The sequence below is a fragment of the Silene latifolia genome, chromosome 5 (assembly GCF_048544455.1).
Source record: "Silene latifolia isolate original U9 population chromosome 5, ASM4854445v1, whole genome shotgun sequence".
NCBI lineage: Eukaryota > Viridiplantae > Streptophyta > Magnoliopsida > Caryophyllales > Caryophyllaceae > Silene > Silene latifolia.
This window is the reverse complement of record NC_133530.1, coordinates 5,856,321-5,869,119: the sequence shown is the minus strand read 5'-3', so window position 1 is coordinate 5,869,119 and position 12,799 is coordinate 5,856,321. Positions and strand designations below refer to the sequence as shown.

Genomic DNA, 12,799 nt, shown 5'->3' with positions numbered 1-12,799 from the left:
ATCTACTAAGATTTCATCAACAACAAACTCTTTGCTCCAATGTACAATGTCCTTCATCATGGTGATTGTTGAATGATTTTTAGACCTTGATATCTCTTGCTTCCTAGGAGTTGACATATTCCATATCATTTGTTTCACAGAAGAATTCGTAAATTTATGTCTTCCGTTGTTCTTTCGGCATAATTGGACATATTCCATATCCTTTTGAAGCAGCTTATTAGGGGGTGTTTGGTTGGGTGGGTTGGAATGGAATGGATTTGAGCCATTTATGTGTTTTGTTGGGGCATTTTGAAATGGAGTTATAATTTCACCCGAACCCCTTGGAATCCTATCCACCTTCCCCCTCAAGTTTCTAACTCCATTCCCTTTCCATATAATATTCTAAATTAAACGAACAATAATTAATATGTATAGGGTTCTAAATCCATTGAACCAAACGCCCCTTGATTAATTACAGGCATAGTGAATGTAATTGTCATCTTGACGATGCCTTCTTGATGAGTTCACTTTGTCTCTTCTTTCTGCCGTGTCATCAAGATGCCCTATATCCTGACCAAAAAGGTGAAACAATAGTACCACTTAATCAAAATCATCCCCAAACATTTAAAAGCAATAAGCTAATAATGCAAGTGTTGTACATAATTCTTCTTGACAGTATAAAATTCAATTAAATTTGTACAAAAACACAGTAGCATTTCAACAATACACTTGTCTTATGAGGCATTCTTTTATTTATTATCGCGAGCCTTCTCCTAGTAAACTTTACTCACAACATTCTCATGCAAGTCTATCTCCCTATTTTAATCTCTCCTTTTATTTTCTCTTTAATATCACAGTGGTACTTGTTTTAGTCTCCCGTGTCTAATTGTATGGCATACTGTTCTAATACATTTACGTTCTTCTATTGTATAGCACTTTGTTTATTTATTAATTTGCCACTGAAGAAGAAACTAATCATTTTCTCATCAAACGACTTGCTTGAATTAAAATGCATATCCATATCTCAAGTTGTGAAAAAAATATGCTAGCTCACAAAACCATTTAGATACAACTAAAAGTACTTAAAATACTAAGGCATGGCCATATAGATTCTTATGTCATGGAATAACAATTTACTCACAATGTTTTCCCAGTCAAGTGGAAATGTGGAATACCTTTATATATAGTAATATTTCTTCGAACAATACTTGGTAATATTGAGAACTAAAATCTTTACAACCCTATAAGAAATACCGATGTTATACTGTAATATTTGTTTTTAGTTATCAAACAATAGAAGCCTAATTAATCTCAAAGTAAGTATAGTGAAATCTTAATCAATTAAATTGCAGCACAATCAAACGTGTTTATCAAATTTCTTTCCAAGTTCTTAGATTATATAGAAAACATTCAAATTTGTGGCAGAATATATTCCTTCAATTATCATGAATGCAAAATCACATAGATATGACTAAAAAAAGTACTCTCTATATTCCTTCAATTATCATGAATACAATCGTGGAGCATTCGATTGACCATAACGCTCACAGATATCTGTCCACAACAGCTTTGCAGACTTACAAGAGATTCCTTCCTTAATCTGCGGAGAAATAGAGTTCAGTAACCAACAGCGAATCATGTTGTCACATCTGAACCACGAAGGATACTTCGAAGAATCAACAGCAGGAATCGCAATAACTCCAGTGAGAAACCCTAACTTGTTCTTCGTATTGAGCGCCATTGCTACACCTTTACGCCAGGAGATGAAATTGACGCCATTAAAGAGCGTAGTAGTCAACGTCATGTTCGCATGATCAAAATTTGACAAAAAAAGTGGATCATCGTAAGGATTGCTATAAGCAGCATCAGCAGTAGGAGTCTCAGTTGAATTCGTCATTTGTTTTTGTGAATTGTATGAATTTTGTGAATTTTTAGGATTTTGTGATTAATGAAACAAAATGTAAACAATTGAAATGAAAGAAGAAGAAAGAAAAGTAAGAAAAACAGAGTAAACAATGCGGAAGAACGATATGCAGAAACAGGAACTAGTCCTGCTCTGATACCATGTGAAAAGGTAGCAAAGTGAGCACAACAATGGTAGAGCAATACGCCATTGATGAACAATCAAGCTTAAGCAAGTAAGAGAATGAGAGAAAATGTAAATAAAATGTTTGTGTATTGTATTAACTTAATGAGCAATGTACAGGATGAAGGTTTATATACAATCTAACAACTATAGTCAAAGCGGTTATGGAAGTCAAAGTTTGTTACGAGTTTGTTACAGATATTTACAGCTATGACTACTTCTAGAAGCATCTGGAACTTTGGTGTGATAATATTTGAGGAAGAGGATGGAGTAGGGGATGATGATGACTGGTTGTTGCTGATGTTTATGTGCAGCTGAGTCTTATACTTTCACAAGTATTGTTGAAGAACAAAATGAAAATATACTTACATGTTGTCAAAACTTTGACAAGAGACAAAAGAGAATGACAAGTGTGAATGCGTCCTCCCACTTTTGGGTAGTCAATGCACACAGGTAAAAGAGGATGACAAGTGTGAATGCATCCTCCCACTTTTGGGTAATCAATGCACGAAAAAACAGTGCAATTGGAATCGAACACGGGAATACTAGGTTATACTCCCTCCTATTCACAATAAACTCCCTTTTTATTTTGACAAAAAAATTAAGGAAACACACAGTTATATCACTCCTATCATAAATCTCTTATTAATCATCATTAAATTTGGACCACACAAACACACTATCCCACCATACAATTAAATTTGGACCACACAAACACTTACCAAAAAAGAAAATAGAGAAGTTATTGTGAATAGACGGAAAAGACATAAGGAAGTTTATTGCGAATTGGAGGGAGTACATTGTTTTATTGTAAAACCGTTTATAAGAGACTTATAAATCTCTTATTAATCATCATTTTACAAATAATTTTTAGCCACACAGTTATATCACTCCTATCATAATTGGATGGAATGTAGTTAGAAATTTGGGTGTATAGCTAGTACGTTTAATTGCATCCTAAAATTTTACACAAACATTTTTAAAATTAGTTGATTTTATTCCAATTCATTTTAAAAGTTCTAACTAAACACGGCCTCATATGTATTCAGTGCCTATAAAAATATTGTAACCTTCAATCATGAATAATCAAGCAAACAAGGTTTTACAACTTTGAACAAACGAGAAACGACTAATTAAAAAGTAAAAACATGTGGTACTCGCTCATCAATGACCTAACTTCTATGACTTAAAACTATTTCAAAACGGTGAACTTTCATTAATATTGAACAATGAATAATCTCTGTTATCCAGAAAGCTTTATTCAAATCTATAGATTACTACGGAGTATTTGCAGCTAACAATAATTATTGTGTGAGACGGTTTCTGATTATAATACGGTGCATTTGTATAAAAAAAAATATTCTTTTATTAATATCAATAAATGAATGGTTTTTTTGCAAAAATAAAAAATAAAGAAATGATGTTTTCTAGAAAAAGGACCGTCTTATAATGCAAGGTCGTCTTATTCTAAAATTTGTAATTTTCTTAAATTGTCATAATTTTGCTTACACCCTGCATGAAATTTTTGAAAGTTCAAAATCGTAGCAACTTTAAGAAGAATAAAGTCCAACATTATTTTATTTGTCAAAATCGAGAACTTGTAGATGGTAACTATAAATAGATTAACAAATTGATAGATTTAGACACACAAAATAAAGTCCAACATTATTTTATTAAGCTACTACAAAGTGTTTTCTCTTCTATTATTTGTCATAAACTTCTCAAGATTTGGGTACGTACTAACCTATCTATGCTATCTATTTACAATTTCAACCTCGTTTTAGGAAAACAAATTACACATGAGCATGTTATAAGATAGCTTTATTCAAAAATACTGAGTTTTAATAACACTATATTAAAGTTAGAGTATATTATCAAGGATTTTTCTAACGTGTGCCCTAAGGACACACATTAATAACCCATATATGTTAATACTTACAACATATTCAAATGAGATACTCAAGTATATTCTCATTTTTACCATATTTAATTAGAATATATTGTAAATATTATCATATATGGATATGAATTATTAATGTGTGACCTTAGGGCACACGTTAGAAAAACCTTATTATTAATGCATGTTATATTATTAAAATACGGAGTATTCTGAAAATATTCATCAATGTCATATTATGTTTGGTGGGTGTGAAAATACTCGCTTACTCCCTCCATCTATCCATCTATCCCTTCATTCATTTATTTTTATTTTTTATTTATTTTTAGATATTTTAAATAAAAGTAAATAAATGATTAAGACAGAGAAAGTATATTAATTAATAACTTTTTGCCAATGTTTCAAAAAAATTTGATTCTAAGGAGTGTAAGACGTATGTAGTTCACCTTTCCTATTATACTAGTTTTATTCCCGTGCAAAAAAATGCACGGGTGGTAATAGCAGGCGCTATCATTAGATACATGAACATATAATTGAGCGTGATTAAGCGTTCAATACCGTGAGAATATAAATAGTCCATATTTGGAGATTCGAATATTTGATAAATATTAGATTCGAATATCAGATAATATACAACCGTAATTTATTAGAATTATATTAAAGGTATTTGACATGCTACTTGTTAGACCCGTTGAATGTATGTAAAATTATAAATTGCAACATTTATGTAAATTGTGACATTTTAACTTATGTTTTAACATAAGCAATTAAAATAAGAATAAGAGATAGAAATAAGAGGAATTGGGTTGAGGAGAGAAGGTAATTAAATAGTATAAGAAACATGACGGGACCCATATGTAGAAACTCACCAGCCAATCAAAAGTCAAGAAAAAACATGGCTTTTATACTATGTAAATTTAATTTGCTGTTAATACATATAGAGTCAGTGGCGGAGCCAGGATTTTAAGTCAGGGGGGAAAATTTTCAGCGAGGGTGAAATGGTAATATTATAAGGGGCCTCGAAAAAATTCGAAAATTTAAACCCATTGTAGAGAGTGTACAGAGTGTTGGAATTTAAACCCATATAGTCACATGCAGTGGCGGAGCCAGAATTTGAGCTTAGGGGTAAAAAATTTTTAGGAGAAATTTCGAAAAATCTAACTAAAAACTTTGAAAATTTCATCCGTTAGGGGAGCGACCGCCCCTGCTAGCCCCCCTAACTCCACCACTGGCCACATGTGAGTGTTTGTCGAAAAAAAAAATTGTATAACTTTATAACTATGGAGTTAGTTCTCCTATTGCCAATTGATTTTAGGATGAAACTTCCCTTGAGTTTTTGAGTGGTATGTCTCTCCTCTATTCGAGTAAGAGCTAGGCGCAATTTATATTTTATCATGATAACAGAGCCCATAATTTCTTCCTGAGTTTCGAACTTAACTGGGCTAAATTATGTCATCAGTGAGTATCCCACTCCAATGATGAGCACCCATGGTTTCACCCTGGGTTCGCATTTAAGTGGGCTCAAATTATGCCATCGGTGTCTTTTTGAGGATTCGTTAATTTCCATTTTGGTGAGCTCCCATGGTTTTGAAGGATATTACATGTGCAATAAGTCTCTCTTTCTTAAGGTTAAAATGGGTTAATTAGTACCCACTTGTCATTTAAAACGGATACTTCCGTCTTAAATGACAATTTGCTATAAACTCACATATATATATGAGTGTTTCACATTGTTGAAAAAAGAGAGACTATACTATTTTCAATAGATCTACTCCTATTATCAGTTGATTTTAGAATAGAACATTCCTTATATTGTGACTTGTGTCCGTCTCTCTTCCTTCAGGTAAGGCACAAGCCCATTTCATGTTTTAACACAAAGTTTGACACGATACAGGCCAATTTAGTTTTTAGTTAGGCGCGGATAAAAAATTATTTTATTTTAGTTATCATTTTTATTTTATTTTAAAATAGATTTATTTTTAAATTATAATATTCTGGATGGTATTATTTGTGTTTTATAATTACAATTTCTCGAAGAGATATCAGAGGACTCGAAACCTCAAAATGTGAACAAACTTGTTCTTCCTATCATTGATCTTGCAAAAATTCATACCAACAACAACCCTCGTCGAGAATTAGTCGAACAAATCGAGAATGCATCAGCGAAATGGGGATTTTTCCAACTTATAAATCATGGGATTCCTTTGAATGTTATTGAGAAGATGCTTGAGATGGTTAAGATGTTTCATGAACAAGATGTTGAGGTTAAGATGAAATATTATGGAAGAGATGTACACACCAACAAACAAGTTGTTTACGACAGTAATTTTGATCTTTTTACGTCGAAAAATGCTTATTGGAGGGATACTCTTTCTGTTAACACCGCTTTTACCGGTCAACTTGATCCAGAACTATTACCACCTATTTGCAGGTACGTGGAAATACAATACTCACATAAGTAATCATTTTTCTAAGAGTTTTTTCTTATATTTAGAGTTATTTATAAAAAGACTATCTTATATTATTTTCTTTGCTTTTAAGTACATTTGTTTTCTTTATTTTTGTTCAATAACTATCTATACCAAGAGTATAGCCATATTTGGTCAATTTTCCGTCATTAATCTATCTCATAAGACTCTTTTCTTAATTTTCCGTCATTCACTTTACTTTGGTGAATGTTTGTAGTTATTGTTGGATATGCTAATGTAATTAAATTGGCCAAATCTCTTCAGATTTTCAGCATAGATAGTTATTGAACAAAAATAAAGAAAACATAGGTAGTTGAAAACAAAAAAAAATAATATAATGTAGTCTTTTTATAAATATCTCTAAATATAAGGTAGTTTTTGACCAAAAAAACATTTTTCCTAATGTAAAACAAATACTCCCTCTTAGTCGCTCATTTCTTCCCGCTAGTCTTGCTTGTGACAGGCTAATCCCGTCACAAGTTTGTGATCTCTCACAAAAAAGGGAGAGGGGACAAGGTGGGGGACCCCCCATGTGCTTCCCACTCACCTCTCAATGGGTCATTTGTGAGAGGAAACGGTATCCGTCACAAGTTTGTGACGGATATCGCCGTCACAAATGAGAATTTGCCCATTTCTTCTCCCTTCCATTTTGCACAAAAAATAAGGAAATGATTTTGAACCACACAAACTACTCTACCCCACATGCAAATCAATTTGGACTCCACAAACCTTTTCATAAAAAGAAAGATGAAAGAAAATCCGACTAACATGAAACAGGAAAGAGAGAAGAAATGAACGACTAAGAAGGAGTATTCCCAATTAGGAAACCCGACTTGATTTAAGAATTATTTCCAGTACGACTTAAAATGTGTTGTTTCTGGTGTTTTCAGGGATGCAATATCGGATCATATCAAACATATGGTTCAATTAGGCAGTGTACTGCTGGAGTTAATGTCTGAAGCCCTTGGTCTTGGACCAGATTATCTTAAGGAATTGGAATGTGATAAGAACTGGTCAAGTGTATACCATTATTACCCTTCATGCCCTCAACCAGAGTTGACCATAGGCACCCCCAAGCATACTGATTCTTCCTTCTTCACTGTGTTGCTTCAAGATCAAGTCGGCGGCCTTCAAATCCGCCATGACGATCAATGGGTTGATGTTCATCCTATTCCCGGTGCTCTTGTCATAAACATCGGTGATCTACTCCAGGTCTCTTATTACTCCGTATTAAATAAAACTATTGCATATAAACTTACATCTGTTGATAACATATTTTTCTTACCTAGTGCGCAGGCTGACCAAAAAAAAAAAGTAACCCAAGTATGCTCAAGAGAAAAAACCTAAGGTTACTAAAATAACCCGAATAGACCCGGTCTTACCCAACTCGACCGGAACCTTATAGTTTCCGAACTATCTACACCCTAAAATGACCCAATATTGACACGTACACAAGAAAGACAGCCATACCCGAAATGACTGACTCGTTCAAATCTAACCGTTTTTCCTATGAATGAAATGTTTGTCAGATTTGTCTTATATGCTCAAGTGGGATGATATTTGACCTGTTTTCTTAACGGAGACTAACGGTTCAATTTTCTTACACTTTCAAATTGTTTGCCAAAATATTGCAGATGATAACAAATGACAAATTCATAAGTGTATTGCATAGAGTGAAAGCCAACCCTGTTGGGCCAAGGTTGTCTTCTGCCTTCTTTTTCGCAGGCCTATCGTCGAAACCGAAGAAATATGGACCCATTAAAGAGCTGTTATCAGAGGAAAACCCACCAATCTACAAAGAATTTACAGTGGGTGAATATGTCACCCATTTCTTCTCTAAACCACAAGATGAACCCGGACGCAACCACTTCATGCTCAATTAGAATAAGACCGTCTTACAGTCTGAGACGGTCCTTTTCTTTCGTTAAACCCTCATTTACTACCATCAATAAATCTGTTAATTTGCTAGTATTACTATGAAATCAATAATGCCATGTAATGAAAAATAAGGCCTAGTAATTTCCATAAAATAACTTAATTAAATATTAATGTAATACTTATTTCCCTATTTATTTCATGGAATATCTTACAGTAATTGGTCACATTGTTTTACGGGTGTGACATGAGACGTAACAAAGCCAGGAAAGTTAAAACGAGAGGGGGGTTTAAACCTGCGACCATTGCCCTTCTCGGACATTACCATTAACAAAACGGTCCCATTGTAAAGTTACATAAGATTGTTTTCGATGATTATTAGTAGAAATACATAATTGTCTGTATATACAAAGAAAAACCGCGAAATCAAATAAGCAAGTCTTAATAGCTTAAAAAACTAGCAACATAAGTTTGCAATATTTACATAAATTAGAAAGGCAGACAAAACTTGGGACGGATGTGCGAAAGCATCCTCTTTAAGCAGCAGGAGGCCTGAGGACATGATCACGAGTCGTGTCTCTAACCGAATGTGGTAAATAATGCCACATAGGAGGATACATACCATAATTCGGGTATAGACCCATCTTGTTTGCCCCTCCATGGTAGGCTTCTGTATAAGGAGGAGGAGGAGGAGCACCGCCCATCGCTAATTTCATGAACTCTTGCTCCATTTTCACTTTTTCCTCTTTCAGTTTGAGTTTCTCCTCACGGAGTTCGTTTTTCTCAGCCTGCAGTCAGAAACCCCCCATGCTTAGCTTCATAAGATGATTATTACGGAGAGCTTTTAATTAATACGACTAGATTTCAAGACATAATATCGCTCACTATGTATATATCTGAGAACCTGAAACGACTATTTTGCAACGAAAAACCTTAATGGACGACACGGCCTGAAAAATTTGATGACTGACCGGCTGACCCTAACCATAACCAATAACTCTGTACGACACGGCCTGAAAAATGTCTAGTTATAAAGGGAAACTACACCATCCCAAAGGAAGCATATAGCCGTTGGAATAGAGCTGTTGGGAGGTGTCCATTGGGCTTGGGTTGCATCGTGATACCCCCCTCAAGTTGGAGCTAGGACATTGACGACGCCCAACTTAGAAAGAAGAATATCAAATGTCGTTTTTCCGAGAGCTTTAGTGCGTATGTCGGCCAGTTGCTACTTTGTGTGAATATAGCTCGGTTTGACTAAGCCTTTAAAATTCTCGTCTCGGACAAAGTGACAGTCAATCTCTATGTGTTTAGTGCGCTCGTGAAAAACGGATTCCGAGCAATATGAAGAGAGGATTGATTGTCACAATGAAGCTGTATTGGTTTAGTGCGAGGGAAGCCAAGAAAGGTAAGAAGTCCTTGAAGCCATTTGAGTTCGCACACATTAAAAGCCATTGTCCTATATTCGGCTTCGGCGGAAGAGCGAGAGACCGTTGATTTTTTCTTTGTCTTCCATGATATAGGGGCATTGCCGAGGAAAATTACATATGCGGATAAGGAGCGACGAGTAGTAGGACAACTGTCATAATCGGCGTCACAATAAGCTTCGAGTTCGAGATTATTGTCTGAGCGGAGTAGGAGCCCTTGACCAGGGTTGTTCTTTAAAAAAACGAACCACTTGAAGAGCGGCTTGCCAATGATCGCTCCACGGAGCATGCATGAACTGGGCTAAGATATGGACAGAGTATAGCAGTTCGGGTCGAGTTAATGTGAGATAGACAAGGCGCCCGACCAGTCGTCGATAGGGTTGGGGATCCGATAGTAACGGGTTGGTAGAGAGACCGAGGTGATGGTTTGGTTCCATAGGAATAGCTGCGGGTTTAGACCCGAGAAGACCCGATTCTGTGAGGATGTCGAGGGTGTATTTTCTTTGTGAAATAAATAACCCCGTTTTGTTGCGAGCAACTTCGATGCCCAAAAAGTATTTTAGAGGGCCCAGATCTTTCATAAAGAAACATGTACTCAAATATTGTTTAAACTTCGTGACTTGTCCCGTGTCATTACCGCATATAACCAAATCATCAACATAGACAAGTACATGTACAGTAGTGGATGTCTTAACCATCGAAAAAAGGGAGTGGTCATATGGGCATTGTTGGAAGCCGTATGAAATTAAAGCAGAGACAAGTTTAGCATACCAGTATCGAGGAGCTTGACGAAGGTCGTAGAGGGATTTGCGAAGGCCACAATCTTTCCCATTGGTAGCCGAAGAGAAGCCGGGTGGCGGTTTCATGTAGACCTCTTCATGAAGATCTCCATGGAGGAAGGCAATGTGAACATCCATTTGATGTAAATCCCAACTTTTCGCGGCTGCCAAGGTAAGAAGCATACGAACCGTAACCATCTTTACTGTTGGAGCAAATGTCTAATTGTAATCCACTCCTTCGGTTTGTCGATTACCCATTATCACAAGACGGGCCTTGTGTCGTTCAATGGTGCCATCGGCGTTATATTTTACTTTGTACACCCATTTGGATCTGATGGCCTTCTTACCTGGAGGAAGGGGTTCGATAGTCCAAGTGTTGTTACGTTCAAGTGCTTCAATTTCAAGTTTCATTGCTTTTTGCCATTCGGGTACCTGCATTGCTTCAGAAAAAGAGCGAGGCTCGTGGGTGGTAGCCACGGCCGAAAGAAAGCAGCGGTAATTGGGAGAAAATTTGGTATAATCAATAAAATGGGAAATAGGATACCTCGTACTTGAAGACGGGACGGAGGACGTGATTAGATGCGTGGAAGGACTGATGGGTGGACGTTCATAATCATTTAGAAGAGAGTTCGGAATTTTGATACGGTGACCTCGGCCCATGTTGGAGGGAGGAGGGTCGGTGGCTGATGTGGTGGTGTTGGTGCGGTCGGTTGTGGTTGTCTCGGGTGGTGGTGTTTCGGTGGGGGAATGAGGGGTGTTTTGGGTAGTGTCGGTTGGGGTAGAAGTGGTTGTGGGGGTGTCGTTGGTGTCGGGGGTCGATTGATTTACGGGAATTAGGAAATCGTCGTTGGTAGAAAAGTGGTCGATGATATTGTCATGAATTTGGAGAGATTGGTAAGGGAATTCGGTTTCCACAAAAATAACATCTCGAGACGAAAAATGTTTACCGGTGTCTAAGTCGTAAACCTTCCACCCCTTTTTTCGAAAATTGTTTATTAATGATTATGTACTGTTGAACGTAATTACAACTTATGCAAGGCTGCCTATTTATAAGCTATACAAATATTATAAACAAGGTAAAGAATATCCTATAATTACAAAGGAGGAAGGAAATATACACCATCTCATAGGAAACATATAGCCGTTGGAATAGAGCTGTTGGGAGGTGTCCATTAGGGCTTGGGTTGCATCGTGATATCTTTATATGCCTACTTGTTCTAGAACTTAAAAGACATGCACTTCATAGTTCATACTACATAACAAACAACTCCTCCGATCCCTGCATACCGTGGATGAACAATAGCTTCTCATACACTATCACTCTAATCTACTAAGATTTCATCAACAACAAACTCTTTGCTCCAATGTACAATGTCCTTCATCATGGTGATTGTTGAATGATTTTTAGACCCTGATATCTCTTGCTTCCTAGGAGTTGACATATTCCATATCATTTGTTTCACAGAAGAATTCGTAAATTTATGTCTTCCGTGGTTCTTTCGGCATAATTGGACATATTCCATATCCTTTTGAAGCAGCTTATTAGGGGATGTTTGGTTGGGTGGGTTGGAATGGAATGGATTTGAGCCATTTATGTGTTTTGTTGGGGCATTTTGAAATGGAGTTATAATTTCACCCGAACCCCTTGGAATCCTATCCACCTTCCCCCTCAAGTTTCTAACTCCATTCCCTTTCCATATAATATTCTAAATTAAACGAACAATAATTAATATGTATAGGGTTCTAAATCCATTGAACCAAACGCCCCTTGATTAATTACAGGCATAGTGAATGTAATTGTCATCTTGACGATGCCTTCTTGATGAGTTCACTTTGTCTCTTCTTTCTGCCGTGTCATCAAGATGCCCTATATCCTGACCAAAAAGGTGAAACAATAGTACCACTTAATCAAAATCATCCCCAAACATTTAAAAGCAATAAGCTAATAATGCAAGTGTTGTACATAATTCTTCTTGACAGTATAAAATTCAATTAAATTTGTACAAAAACACAGTAGCATTTCAACAATACACTTGTCTTATGAGGCATTCTTTTATTTATTATCGCGAGCCTTCTCCTAGTAAACTTTACTCACAACATTCTCATGCAAGTCTATCTCCCTATTTTAATCTCTCCTTTTATTTTCTCTTTAATATCACAGTGGTACTTGTTTTAGTCTCCCGTGTCTAATTGTATGGCATACTGTTCTAATACATTTACGTTCTTCTATTGTATAGCACTTTGTTTATTTATTAATTTGCCACTGAAGAAGAAACTAATCATTTTCTCAT

The 12,799-nt window shown here is 35.9% G+C and overlaps 2 protein-coding genes across 3 annotated transcripts in view; one reads left to right on the top strand and one right to left on the bottom strand.

Annotated features, from left to right (window-relative positions):
- LOC141656510 (transcription factor bHLH115-like) overlaps window positions 1-12,799 on the bottom strand; it is a 108,219-nt gene that overhangs the window by 83,410 nt on the left and 12,010 nt on the right. The window lies entirely within an intron of this gene.
- LOC141657900 (1-aminocyclopropane-1-carboxylate oxidase homolog 1-like) lies at window positions 2,074-8,354 on the top strand. The gene is made up of 5 exons (XM_074465296.1): window positions 2,074-2,117; window positions 2,186-2,241; window positions 6,000-6,393; window positions 7,321-7,642; window positions 8,065-8,354. The coding sequence occupies exons 1-5, from the start codon at window positions 2,074-2,076 to the stop codon at window positions 8,311-8,313; spliced, it is 1,065 nt and encodes a 354-aa protein (XP_074321397.1). The 3' UTR covers window positions 8,314-8,354.

What these genes read in the sequence shown, in the direction of transcription:
- LOC141657900 (XM_074465296.1), top strand. Translation starts at nt 2,074, where the DNA reads ATGGTAGAGCAATACGCCATTGATGAACAATCAAGCTTAAGCAA. An exon ending in AAGCGGTTATGGAAGTCAAA is followed by an intron (nt 2,242 to 5,999) that starts GTTTGTTACGAG and finishes AATTTCTCGAAG; the next exon opens with AGATATCAGAGGACTCGAAA. An exon ending in CTATTACCACCTATTTGCAG is followed by an intron (nt 6,394 to 7,320) that starts GTACGTGGAAAT and finishes TGGTGTTTTCAG; the next exon opens with GGATGCAATATCGGATCATA.